Source organism: Pogoniulus pusillus, chromosome 27 (assembly GCF_015220805.1).
Source record: "Pogoniulus pusillus isolate bPogPus1 chromosome 27, bPogPus1.pri, whole genome shotgun sequence".
Taxonomy (NCBI): domain Eukaryota; kingdom Metazoa; phylum Chordata; class Aves; order Piciformes; family Lybiidae; genus Pogoniulus; species Pogoniulus pusillus.
In genome coordinates, this window is record NC_087290.1 from 19,583,488 (window position 1) to 19,595,792 (window position 12,305).

At 43.8% G+C, this 12,305-nt stretch overlaps 1 protein-coding gene across 3 annotated transcripts in view; it reads right to left on the minus strand.

Moving 5' to 3' along the window:
• NAP1L1 (nucleosome assembly protein 1 like 1) overlaps nt 1–12,305 on the minus strand; it is a 28,794-nt gene that overhangs the window by 7,381 nt on the left and 9,108 nt on the right. For all 3 annotated transcript variants that reach the window (XM_064166778.1, XM_064166777.1, XM_064166776.1), the window contains exons 2-6: nt 8,472–8,506; nt 6,904–6,992; nt 3,510–3,612; nt 632–773; nt 105–185 (exon numbers count right to left, since the gene is read on the minus strand). In XM_064166778.1, the coding sequence (XP_064022848.1) occupies nt 105–185; nt 632–773; nt 3,510–3,612; nt 6,904–6,992; nt 8,472–8,488 (432 nt within the window). In that variant the 5' untranslated portion in view covers nt 8,489–8,506. The remainder of the gene's footprint in view (nt 1–104; nt 186–631; nt 774–3,509; nt 3,613–6,903; nt 6,993–8,471; nt 8,507–12,305) is intronic.

The window sequence follows — 12,305 nt, forward strand, 5'->3', positions numbered from 1 at the left end:
AGTAATTATTATACACCCAAATTATTTTTTAGAACTGTAATTACTGTATTGAATCTTGGTTCATGTTAAAGCTTGAGGTACTGAGAGCTAATTAAGGTACTCACTGAAATATCTTCTTCAACATCTGCTTTCCACTCGCATTCTTCCTCTGTAGGCTCATAAATTGCATTGATGATTTCACTTCGCTGAAAAATTAAACCAAGAATACTTTCCCATATCCAGTGACTGCAATCAACAATGCCCTATGCCAAAACCTCCTCACCCCAGTTACACAAATAGCCACACACGAACTATTAATTCATAACCTTTTCTTCCGGCCCATGAAGGCGACTCAGCAGTTAAGAGCTCTTTGACAGGCTAAAATCAGTGCCAAGTTCCAGGAAGGTTACCATGTCATCTGACATCTGCTCCAGGAACAAGAGGAGGCCTGGTACATTGAAATGATTTAGGGAACCATGGAACAGACTGCTTTTTTTTCCACCTTAATCTTAGCTGATACTCACGTGGATGGCAAAATTGTATCAACGCAGCTGAATGGGCACATAATTCAGAACGGGCAGAAGCCTTCAGTTTATATTCCCTTCTGTTTTAGCTAAAGCTTTAAGTACAAGTGAGGTTAGCACTGAAATACCTTGTCGAATAAGGGCTGATAGAGAGCAGCATACTTTCTTTCCAGCTCATGAACTTCCTCATAGAATTTTGCTTCTATCTGTGCACACTGAACTTGAAGGTTCTTGAGGGCATTCACACGTCTTTTAACAACCTTAGGCAAGCTGAAAAATGCAGTGACACAACTGTTACTAACGCTGCATTCTAAGCACATCACAACCCTTCTCTAACCACTCCCCTGGCAAGGTAAATGACTTGCAACAAAACAGACTTTCCACTGTTGGAGGCTTTGGAAAACTGTACAAATCAAAACTATGAACCACTGGATCATGTGGCCTGAAACTGTTAGCACAGGCTGTTAATCTGAGGCTTAATCTCAGCTAAAAGCACAGTGCTCCGAACAGCTGGGTTTCACTGAGGAACAGCATCTGGTAGTGCTGTCTTCAAACATTATTAACTGTCACTCCCAAGTGGAACAGAACTGTTAAATGAGTCACTGTCACACATGTGTAAGAGAAGAGTAATTAATGCAATCCTCATCCAAAACACCTGCCAGCTACAGCCCTTGCTTCACTTCAGTCAGCTGCACTGTTGCAAGGACAGAAAGCGACCTGCATCAAGACTACTGGCGAGACACACAGAGCAGACTGCTGACAGCCTCGAGTGTCTGAGTGGAGGGCCAAACCTCAGCACACGGCTGCAGAAGATCACTAGCTTTACTTCCCATACTTCTCCTGTTAAAGCAGTTAGCAGTATTTAAAACACAGTAGGTAACATCTGCTTTTTAATTTTTAGGACCAGCTTCAGCACAGAGGAAATAACTAAGTTAAACACTGAAGGTTCATGTTGATTACTAAAGCGATCTTACCTAACAGGTAGGATAAGCACATGTTCTAGCATCCTTTTTCACTTTAAGATGTCCTTCTCTCTGACAGCTTTATGCTCAAGATGAATACAACTTTTCTGATTTACTAAGTTACTAAGATAATATGCATATCACCGTTGAACCAAGAATTCCCCTTATCCTCCAAATTGGGCAAAAGCACACACACATTACCCAAAATGCTGAAATTTAGTTATGTATGCTCAAAGGGTCAACAGCATCTTTGTTACTCTGATATTTTTCCAGAAGTTAGTCAAGTTAATAATTTGCTGTAACTTTATCTTCAAGTACAGTATCACAACTAGCAGCAACTTCAGTGGCAAGTTCAGTTAGTTCAAGAAAAAGGGTGTTAACAAATTAGCACAGGTTGAGTCATACATCAGTCACCCACTTAATGCCACGTGCATACCTGTAGAGTAAGAATACTGGTCCTAGCAATTGCACATAAAGCATTATGGAACCAAGAGGCAGTGCCATACATGCAGCATGTCCAACTCACAGTACAGATTTTAATCCCTTTATTAGGGAATCTAGAATTTTTTTCACGTTTCAAAGCTACATTTCATTATAGTCCATGCCAACTAGTTCAAATGTCACAACTTGTACAACCTCTGTCAAGTCTGTACTCCAAAACACAAAGTGTAGCTTCATGAAAGAGACACTCCTTACAAAATAAACCCAAAACGGAGAAGGGCATCAAGAAATCTCAAGTGGCCAGGAAATCCCAGTGCTCTAGCAATGGGCTACTAGCAAATATTCACACAAGAATACTCCTGTGAGCAGTTAAGGGAAACTCCATGAACATGTTTCACTGAAATTACGGTGGGTTGGCACAGATAAATAGGTAAGCTACTGAACTGCTGCCAAGCAATTTGCAGATCCTAAACCTGAGCAGACATTTTCCTGCAACCTGCTTAGTTTCCTACCAGATTACATAACTAGTTCCTTAACAGTCCATATAGCAGGAATCTGGGATCCTAAAAGCCTGTTGACTTCTGTTTCATCTCAGTGTAGACCCTGAAGATAAATAAGCTGAAAATCCTAGGAAAGACATGTAAGAGGCACCTGTAAAGCATGGTTACATCAGCATGCATGTGTTGAGAAAGTGCAGCCTCAAATTACACATATTCCTGTTATTTCCACATTGCAAGTGAAGCATTTGGGACAATAGCAAAGTTGCAATGCTTTTGTGATAGAAAATGCACTACTGTACTTGGAACTGATGAAGAATGCCACAGCATCCTAGAGTGCAGCTGACTAGAAGAATGCTGAGTAAATCAATGTTACCACTTTTGTTCACTTCTTAGATCAAGGACCTGAAAGATTAGTAGAGGTTAATGAACATGTCGAAAACTGGAGAAAACTATTTGGTATAGGAAGCCTGTAGTGTAGTGTACAGCATCTAGAGGAGAAAGAAACTGGGTACTATGTAACTCCATCCTCTTTCTCAGGCCAGGATGTACTAGAGAAGGCTCTTCGTTAAATGGGCTTTTCTTCTACACTACCACAAAAATGGTAGAGTAGGAGTAGCAGCAACGCCTGCTACTCACCAGCTGCTCCAGTTCAAGTCAGTAGCAATGCAGAACCCTATCACAACAGCTCCTCTTGGTGTGGTGAAATGTTCCTACACAGAGATATGAGAGCCAGGAAACTGTTTTCTTAGCTACTGGTTACTCTCTAACCAATAACTATGTAAGAGACAGTAGGTTTCCAAGTGTTTGTCCACAGTGATGTTTCATAATTAAAGCAAAGCAACAAAAGTTGTTGCACAAAAAGTGTGCCATATTGTAAGCGCAGGGGGTCAAGCACTGGAAACATTGCAGTGTTCTTATCTTCATAAGAGTCTAAAGGAAGAAAACTCTTGCTTCAGTTCTGAGATGCACTACAGGCAGACTATGTCGGTCTTCCTTCTATCTGAGCAGCACAGTGGCTTATGACTATAAATGCTACAGACAATACTGCTCAGAAAGCCAAAGAACCATTTAGAGCACTCTGCTCATACTGAAGAATACTGTACCTTTCTATATATCCTGTAGATGTTCCTACCAGACCATCAAGTCTTTCCTGAAGGGCTGCAAGAATCTGGGGATTTTGCATCATCTGCACAGTCAACTGTCGAGCTTAATCAAAAAGAAAGTTCTGTAAGTGCACACTCCATCCTTTGATCTGATCTTGAAAGAACAGTTACTTACATGCCACAAGCACCAGTGTGTTTGCAACACAGACACTTACAAAAAGGAAATGCATGCAAAGACCTATTTCGAATGCCGCCCGCTGGAAGAGTGGATTAAACCCATCCCATTCTGAACCTGGAAACAGCACCCGATGGAAAACGGCCACTGCTCAGCAGGCAGCTTTGGTTAAAAGGGAAGGGTGCATGTGATGCCCTTAAAAACACCAGTTTTGCCTAGACTGCCTTCATTTAATTCATTAAGAAATTGCAAGGTAGAACAATTTGTGCTTTTACTTTAAAATGGGAATAAAAACAGCAAGTTGGATTTCATTCCATTTTAGCTAAATGGGAAGAAACAAGGCAGGTTTAGACTTGTCTTTAGAACTGCTTTACAAACCTGTGTTTACCCAGTGTTTCCTGCAAAAGAAAGAATTATGCATTTGGGAACCTGACACACTGATCTCAGAGCATGAGGTACTTGGAGTCTGTCACTCACACCATCTCAGAAGTCACTCTGTCCAGGCTGTAAACCTGTTTCAACCTACAAGGTAGAAGCACCTTTTAAAAAGACACCAATTCCTACCCTGAATGTTGTCGTCATTTATATTAACTTTAGGCCTTCCACTTCTGCTCACAACTTGTGCCTGGGTCTGCAGACACTCACCTCATCCTTCCACTTGGCAAAAATGTATGGGCAGTGCTGAGTCACTGCTCTGCCCTCTCCCTATCCCTGGCACCTACAGACGGGCACTCCTTGTGCAATAGCAGGTTTATCTGGCGCTCTTCTGACACCTTTGAATACAGTGAAGCTTCTAAATCCTTCCTGACACAGATTTCAGGAACAGCACACCATTTCCCTTCCTTTTGCCCTTCCCTACAGTAACAGTCTATAGCTATTCAAGTTTTATGCCCTAGAACTGAAATCACAGGCTGCAAAGCTACATTTCCAGTGACATCCAAAAAAGCACTCATGTTTCTCTTTAATGATTGCATCAGGTTTTATCTTGGCACTAGATGATGAAATTGCTTCTTAAGGGTACTACCTCGTCCTATTAGTTAATGCTACTTGTCAGTGTCTTGTTTTCTCTGGGGTTATTATAGGTTACCTACACAGGTATCCCTGTGAAGCGTGCTGCCAGTTAGTCTTGAATATCAAATAACTGTCACAGAATGGCAGGGGTTGGAAGGAACATCTGGAGATCTTGTCCAACCTTCCTGCCAAAGCAGGATCATCTAGGGCAGGCCACACAGAACACAGCCAGGCAGGTTTTGAAGGTCTCTAGAGAAGGAGACTCCATAGCACACACGATAGATATGGCATGGCAACCAACAGCCAAATCCCCTCAAATTGAAATCCAGCACATTCTGGTTTGCAAGCTCTTGGATTCATGAACACTATCTGATGTACAGAGCCCTGCAGCTGGGAAGGAATAACAAACTGCACCAGTACAGGCTGGGAGGTGATCTGCTGGAGAGCAGCCCTGTGGAGAGGGACCTGGCAGTGCTGAGGGATAACATCCATGGCACAGCAATGTGCCCTGGTGGCCAAGAGGACAATGGGATTCTGGGAGGCATTAAGAAGAATGTGTCCAGCAGATCAAGGGAGGTTCTCCTCCCCCTCTACTCTGCCCTGGGGAGACCTCATCTTGAGTACTGCCTTCAGTTTTGGGCTCCCCAGTTGAAGAGGGACAGGGATCTGCTGGAGATGGTCCAGAGAAGGGCTAAGAGGATGATGAGGGGACTGGAGCACTGCCTGGTGAGGAGAGACTGAGGGACCTGGGGCTATTTATTCTGGAGAAGACCGAGAGGGATTTAATCAATGTCTATAACTAGCTGAGGGCTGGGGGTCAGGACTGGGGGGGACAGGTTCTGCTCACTGCTCCCTGGGATAGGAAAAGGAGCAGTGGATGGAAGCTGCAGCACAGGAGGTTCCAGCTCAACACAAGGGGGAACTTCTTGAGTGTAAAGGTCCCAGAGCCCTGGCACAGGCCGCCCAGAGAGGCTGTGGAGTCTCCTTCTCTGGAGCCTTTCCAGGCCTGTCTGGATGTGTCCCTGTGTGACCTGAGCTAGATTGGATGGTCCTGCTCTGGCAGGGGAGGGTGGACTCGATGATCTCTTTGGGTCCCTTCCAATTCCTGACATCCTGTGAGCCTATGATCTCTTCAGACTTTTTTGTAAAATCATGAGTGCTTTACTTGGTGCCCAAAGAAGGACCTCTGGCATATTTAAAAGCAGAACTATCTAGATTAAAAGGTAAATCAGTAAAAGCAAAAAACAAAACTAGAAAACTAAAGTACTAAGAATTAGATGCAAAGAACTGCTTAACACTGTCAAGCTTCCCTACTACTGAAGCGTGTTTTGGATTTACAAAATTAAACTTCCCTCCAAAGTTCCTACAGCATAGATTCCCCTCAGATCCTCACCCACACTGAAGATAGGTATTACTCATCTCCAGGATCCTTTGGGAACACTTAAGCTGTTCCTCAGCTGACCAGGGTGCTTCCCAAAATTTTGCAATTCAGTTTTGAAAACCCTTTGTCAATACATATGACCAAAGTCTCTAACATCATCTTGATGTTCATACTCTACTTCTCTTAACCTTATTATTCGGTTCAAGCAATGACAATGTGACGCTGCCGGCAGCCCATGTTATTACAGAGGCAACCAGCTGCCTCTCTTCTAGCTACCTGCTCTTTAGCCCCAAATCCAACCACAACAAGTAAGATTCTTCAGCATAGACAAAACGAGTGTTTTGATACACATCCAGGGCTTTTGTTCAGGAAAAAAAATATTGATTTTAAAACTGGTAACTGTAAGCATTGTTTTCGTTCTGTTCGCAAGCAACACAGCAGGAAATTGCCAAGCAGCTGATAAAAAGAGACAGGCACACATACATGCATCTGATTTTTTTCTGCCCAAAGCTTCACACTTCAAAAGCTGTTATCTGTTGTTAGTTTTGAAAGAATCTAGTCACATACCCACAGAAACCAATTATACATCCTTATAGTTGTGGCCAGTGCTGCTTAAGCAGGTACTAACCATGGACAGAATGAGCAGCTGCAGACAGCTAATAACGTAAATCACAATTGGAAAAAAGTCCTTGCTCCAGAACATAAACAGTTGTGCATCAGTAATTATCTTTTACCATTTCCTATTATTTTTAGCAGTAAACCAATTTTAACACATCCACTAAAAACTAAGTGTGCAGCTGCTCAGAGCCCCGAGTTTCAAATGTCACCTTTGCTGTTGGCATCTTCGCCAGTTTCTTCTTCCTCTAATTCTTCAACATCTTCCATATCCTGTTGATCAAGTTCAGACTGTTCTTTGCTATTAAGAAGATTAAAAAAACAGGATTGAGAAATTAACTTTATAAAACACTGAGAAGCTTAAAGAGCTCAAGTTAGAGATCACGTAAGTAGAAGCAACCTGTAACATCATTTTCGATCTACAAGAAACCAGACGCCTTAATAGCCAAAGCCAAATTTTTCACAGATGCCAGTTCTACATTCAACAACCTCAGAAGAGCTGCAAGAACTAGCAGCTTCTCAGACTCCTGAAGATTCTTGTTACAACACATTCCTTCAGCATCTGTTTGTATCAACGAGTCAAAGACTCCTGCTCTACACATCCTATTTGTTAAGACCAGCAGGCCTTGAGAACTGCCACAAAACAAGAGCATTTTAACTACAGGCAAAACACTACATGGAGTAAAAGAATAGTAATGGGCAGTACTGTTGAGTCTCCCCCCTAGGAACAGTGATGGGCAGTACTACTGAGCCTGCCCCAGCGATAGTGATGGGCAGTACTATTGAGCCTGCCTCCAGGGATAGTGATGGGCAGTACTACTGAGCCTGCCCCAGGAACAGTGATGGGCAGTACTACTGAGCCTGCCCCAGGGACAGTGATGGGCAGTACTACTGAGCCTGCCCCAGGGACAGTGATGGGCAGTACTACTGAGCCTGCCCCAGGGACAGTGATGGGCAGTACTACTGAGCCTGCCCCAGGGACAGTGATGGGCAGTACTACTGAGCCTGCCCCAGGGACAGTGATGGGCAGTACTACTGAGCCTGCCCCAGGGACAGTGATGAGCAGTACTACTGAGCCTGCCTCCAGGGACAGTGATGGGCAGTACTACTGAGCCTGCCCCAGGAACAGTGATGGGCAGTACTACTGAGCCTGCCCCAGGGACAGTGATGGGCAGTACTACTGAGCCTGCCCCAGCGATAGTGATGGGCAGTACTACTGAGCCTGCCCCAGGGACAGTGATGGGCAGTACTACTAAGCCTGCCCCAGGAACAGTGATGGGCAGTACTACTGAGCCTGCCCCAGGGACAGTGATGGGCAGTACTACTGAGCCTGCCCCAGGAACAGTGATGGGCAGTACTACTGAGCCTGCCCCAGGAACAGTGATGGGCAGTACTACTGAGCCTGCCCCAGGGACAGTGATGGGCAGTACTACTGAGCCTGCCCCAGGAACAGTGATGGGCAGTACTACTGAGCCTGCCCCAGGGACAGTGATGGGCAGTACTACTGAGCCTGCCCCAGGAACAGTGATGGGCAGTACTACTGAGCCAATTCCAACTCCAGCTGGCTGGGGCCTTGTCCCAGTTTCAGATTTACTTACAATTAATATCAAGCCTATTTGACACAAGCAGCTCCAGCTTTCCTCCCACATGCTGTGAACCACCCACCTTGTCACAGTGCTAAGATCACTACCCAGACCCTATCAAGTATGTGGAGATCACAGCCATTTGAAGAACTACAGGACAGGACACAGAGCTTCAGGAGCTGACAGATTTTACTTACTTGTCTATGTCTGCCATTCTGCTAGATTTCAAACCCTAGAGAAGAAAACAAATCACACAAAAATGTAAGGAAAGAAACACAGATCATGTCAGCTTTAAGAAATAAATACCTGTTACAGTCTGGTTGCCCCCCCATGCACTTTGTCATCTAAAGCACACACAAACACTCAAGAACTTTGCAGTGCTTTAGAGCCAACAGACCTACTCATATAAATTCACGTACTGGCAAAACACCACATTGCATTCTTGTATCATAGCATTGTACCAGCACCACAGATTGAAAGCTAGTCCAAAGTATAAAAATCCAAGTATAATCTGAGACAAATTGGAGTAAAAAAGAGTGCTATAATCCTTTTGGTAACTGGTTACTCATTTCCAGCATGGAATTGAAGACAAAAGTATACTTAAAGTAGTATGAAAAGAAACCGATTCAAAAGATGCCTTTTTGTGGATTTTACTTTAAATCCCCACTTCACAAAAGCAATGCAAGGAGTTCTTCACCATACCCAGAGAATTTCACATGTGAAAAAAAACAAAACCAAGTACTAAGCTATTTAACATGGCTAATTTTCACATCCTGAAAGATGGTGATTTTCTCAAGTGCCTCAGTATTACCACAAGCATGTTCCAGAGAGTAACTAGGAAATCACATTTGGAGTCTACTGCAACTCTTACATATCACAAAGTATGTATGGTCTGAAATGCATTACAAGATTAGTAACATTTTCCAGCAGAAAAACAGTACTTGCAGAGTTCATCTCCTAAAAGATGTTTTGGATAGGCTCATCCCTGCTGTCTTGGGTCCAAGAGCTCCAGAGACACCGAGTACCCAGAACAATCCACTGGCCCAGGAAGCATGGAAACTACTGCTTCAGAGTCCTCATTTCAGCTGCTTTCCAGTAAGCTAAATGAATTCAAGCTTCCTTCAGAAGTTCAACTCCTTAAAATGCATCCCAAAGAGAGTTTCAGACAAGTGTTGGAGGTCTGTGCTCCGAAGAGTAACAGTTGCATCTTGACTGAAAGGTGTAATACAAGAGCACAATGCCAGGAAGATCAGGTCATTACAGCCAACATGAAGAGATGTGTTACAATCTGAACTGCAGAATTTACCTTCTGCATTCAATGTAGACATAACAAAAACGTTGTTTTTCTGCTGTCATTACTTCCTACATGGGAAAAAAGTATCTCATGTCTTTGCCTAGGATCTCAACTTCACAACATCAGTCAAGTCTGCACATAACCAAAAAGATTCAACTCCCTACCACGCAAAAAGCCTACAGGGCCAGCTGCTTGTCAGTCTGCTTCAGGAAAGATTAGTCTTTGCTGTCAAACAGAGCAGCAGCACTACTGTAAACTGAAGGACTTCTGCCAATTCAGCAAGAAATCGAGCAGCTCTGGTATCAGTTTTGACTCATGTTTCTTGAAATTCTGATCACATTTGCCTCTCACGTGACTTCAGGGTTACAGTTGAATGCAAGCTGCATTCTCAAAACAGCATGGACTGAAGACCTATAAAAACTGAAAGCACTCTGCAGTTGCATCTCACATTGAGATGTCTCCATATTTCCTGAGCTATGAGCATTAGTACTGATTACCAAAAGACTCCAGCCATGCAAAACACAACTTTTCCCTTACACATTTCGTTTCAAGAGACTGGTAAGTGGCACTGTGCAAAAGCATGAGACGTATGCTCCACCTGCCTTCCAAGCAACTTCATGCATGTGACAGTGACTACACTAACAGAAACTATTATTGCTCCTTGTAGAGACCAAGATCACCTCTCTCCCCCCTCCCCACCAAACGCAGCTTCATCTTCCAAAGAACCACAGACAGTTTCTTTTAACATGACCTGTGACAGCACACAGCCTGTGGTCTCACCAAGCCCATCAGCCTGATGAAGCAGCAGCTGAAACACCTTAGATGCAAGTTTACTGCCTTTCAAGGCCCGCTCCTTGAACTCATTTAAACTGCAATCCAGAGCTGCAACACTCAGCTCAGAAATCACAGCCAGCTCAGATTTTTTATACCAGGGAGCAGCACTGCAGGGCAGTGTGTTCTTGGATTCCTCAGTGGGCCCTGGTTCTCACTGTTCTGAACAGCTACCTGTCATCAGTAACCTCCATGCTTTCACTCTTCACCTCTTTCCAAGACCACTTATGACAGTGCTGAAGGCATTTGTCTCATTACAGCACCCTGTGGAAGTCCAGCACCTACCCCTCTCTTCTCACTGCAAGGAGCAGCTAGTCACCCTCTTCTTTCTGCTTTTAAACAACCCATGCAAGCAGGTATGTTTTGCAGCTATGTCCCAGTTTACTCAAAGGCTCTGAAGAACATTCTTCAAAGACTTCTTACAAACTAAAACACACTGTATCCAACAGCTGTCAATGCCAGAGCCTCCCTCCAGTCTGCTCTTGTCTACCCCACTCATGTTTCCGATTCTCCTTGCACCAGTCTTCTTCATGTCTCAGTTGGAAGAGTTCTCCTGCAAACTGAAGAGATGCTGTTTATCATGACACTCATCTGCCAGCTCCAGACAGCAGTTCTTGCACGAGGAAGCAACAAGGCACTATGCCAACAGCACTATGGGGGCAGACATTTAGACCAGCCCACTCAAGTGGATATATAGTTCCATCGCATTTAGTGTACTGCCATTTACTTAAGCTATAAGCTTCTCTGCAAGCACACTCTACTGGTAAAAAAAAAAGCATTCAGTAAAAATTCTCCTCTATTTTTGCACAGTGCCCAACACAAGATCTCAAGTCTAGTATCCAAACTTTGTACACAACTTGCACCACATTCAGTAATACTAAAATATAACCACATTTATTTTGCACTATCTCCCCAAAACTAACCCTTTGGTTGTAGCTCTCCTATCTCTCAGCTTTCCACAAGAAAGAGGCAACATTTAGGAGTGTGAACAGCAGCTGCACCTTGGCACAGGACCACAAGAAGCATTCACTGCTATCACTTGAAGGAGCCCCTGGGAGGTACCAGTTAAGCAGTTATCAGTGCAGGATTCTAACAAAAGATGGCTACAGCTGGTGTGCTACTGCAAGCCTCAGTATCTAGGTGACTGCTTGAGGCTAATACAGTACTTATCATCTAGGCCTCTGGACTGCAAGAACAGACTTATGAGTGCCACTAAAAGGTAGCCTCCTCAACTGTTCTAAGGCCAGCAGGCCTCCCTCCTATCTGTAAAATATTTTATCTCCCTGTTAACCACCAACAACCAGCAGCACTGCATTATGGTCAGAGGCACCCAGAGGCAAAACTTACAATGTTTGGCTGCTCGCAGTAAAAACACAAGATAAACAAAGAGGTATCTTTGCAAAGCTTTAAGGAGTATGTGTGGGAAGCTCATGCTATAAAGAGGAAGCAAAGGCACAGAGAAGTGAGCTGCAGTGCAAGTTTTCTAGAGACTAAAGCTTAAAACTTGTGTGGCTAGCTCAAGCTCAGCCAGAAGCCTGCCTGCCATCACAAGGAACACCTGCTTTGCAGAATAGGTCACTCAGCACAAGCTCAGTTTCCAGTGCATCCTGCAGGATCACTAAGTTAGCAGAACTCTCTAGAAAAACTTCAGTGCTATCAAAACAGTATGAAAATTTGCTGTTATCATGGTGTTTAAAAGCCTCTCCAGCTCCTTAGGCTGTCATACTGAAGAAATGTAGTTTGACACACACACAAGCTGGCAATGCTGGGTGTGTTCATCCTGAAGTTACCCACTGGTAAGCTTTAAGTTGTATGGGGTTACTGTTTCTTCACTACACCATTTTGCTCAAACATAAGCTGTAAATATTCGACCCCTCCAGTCTTTCTATTTCTCCCTTCATCCACA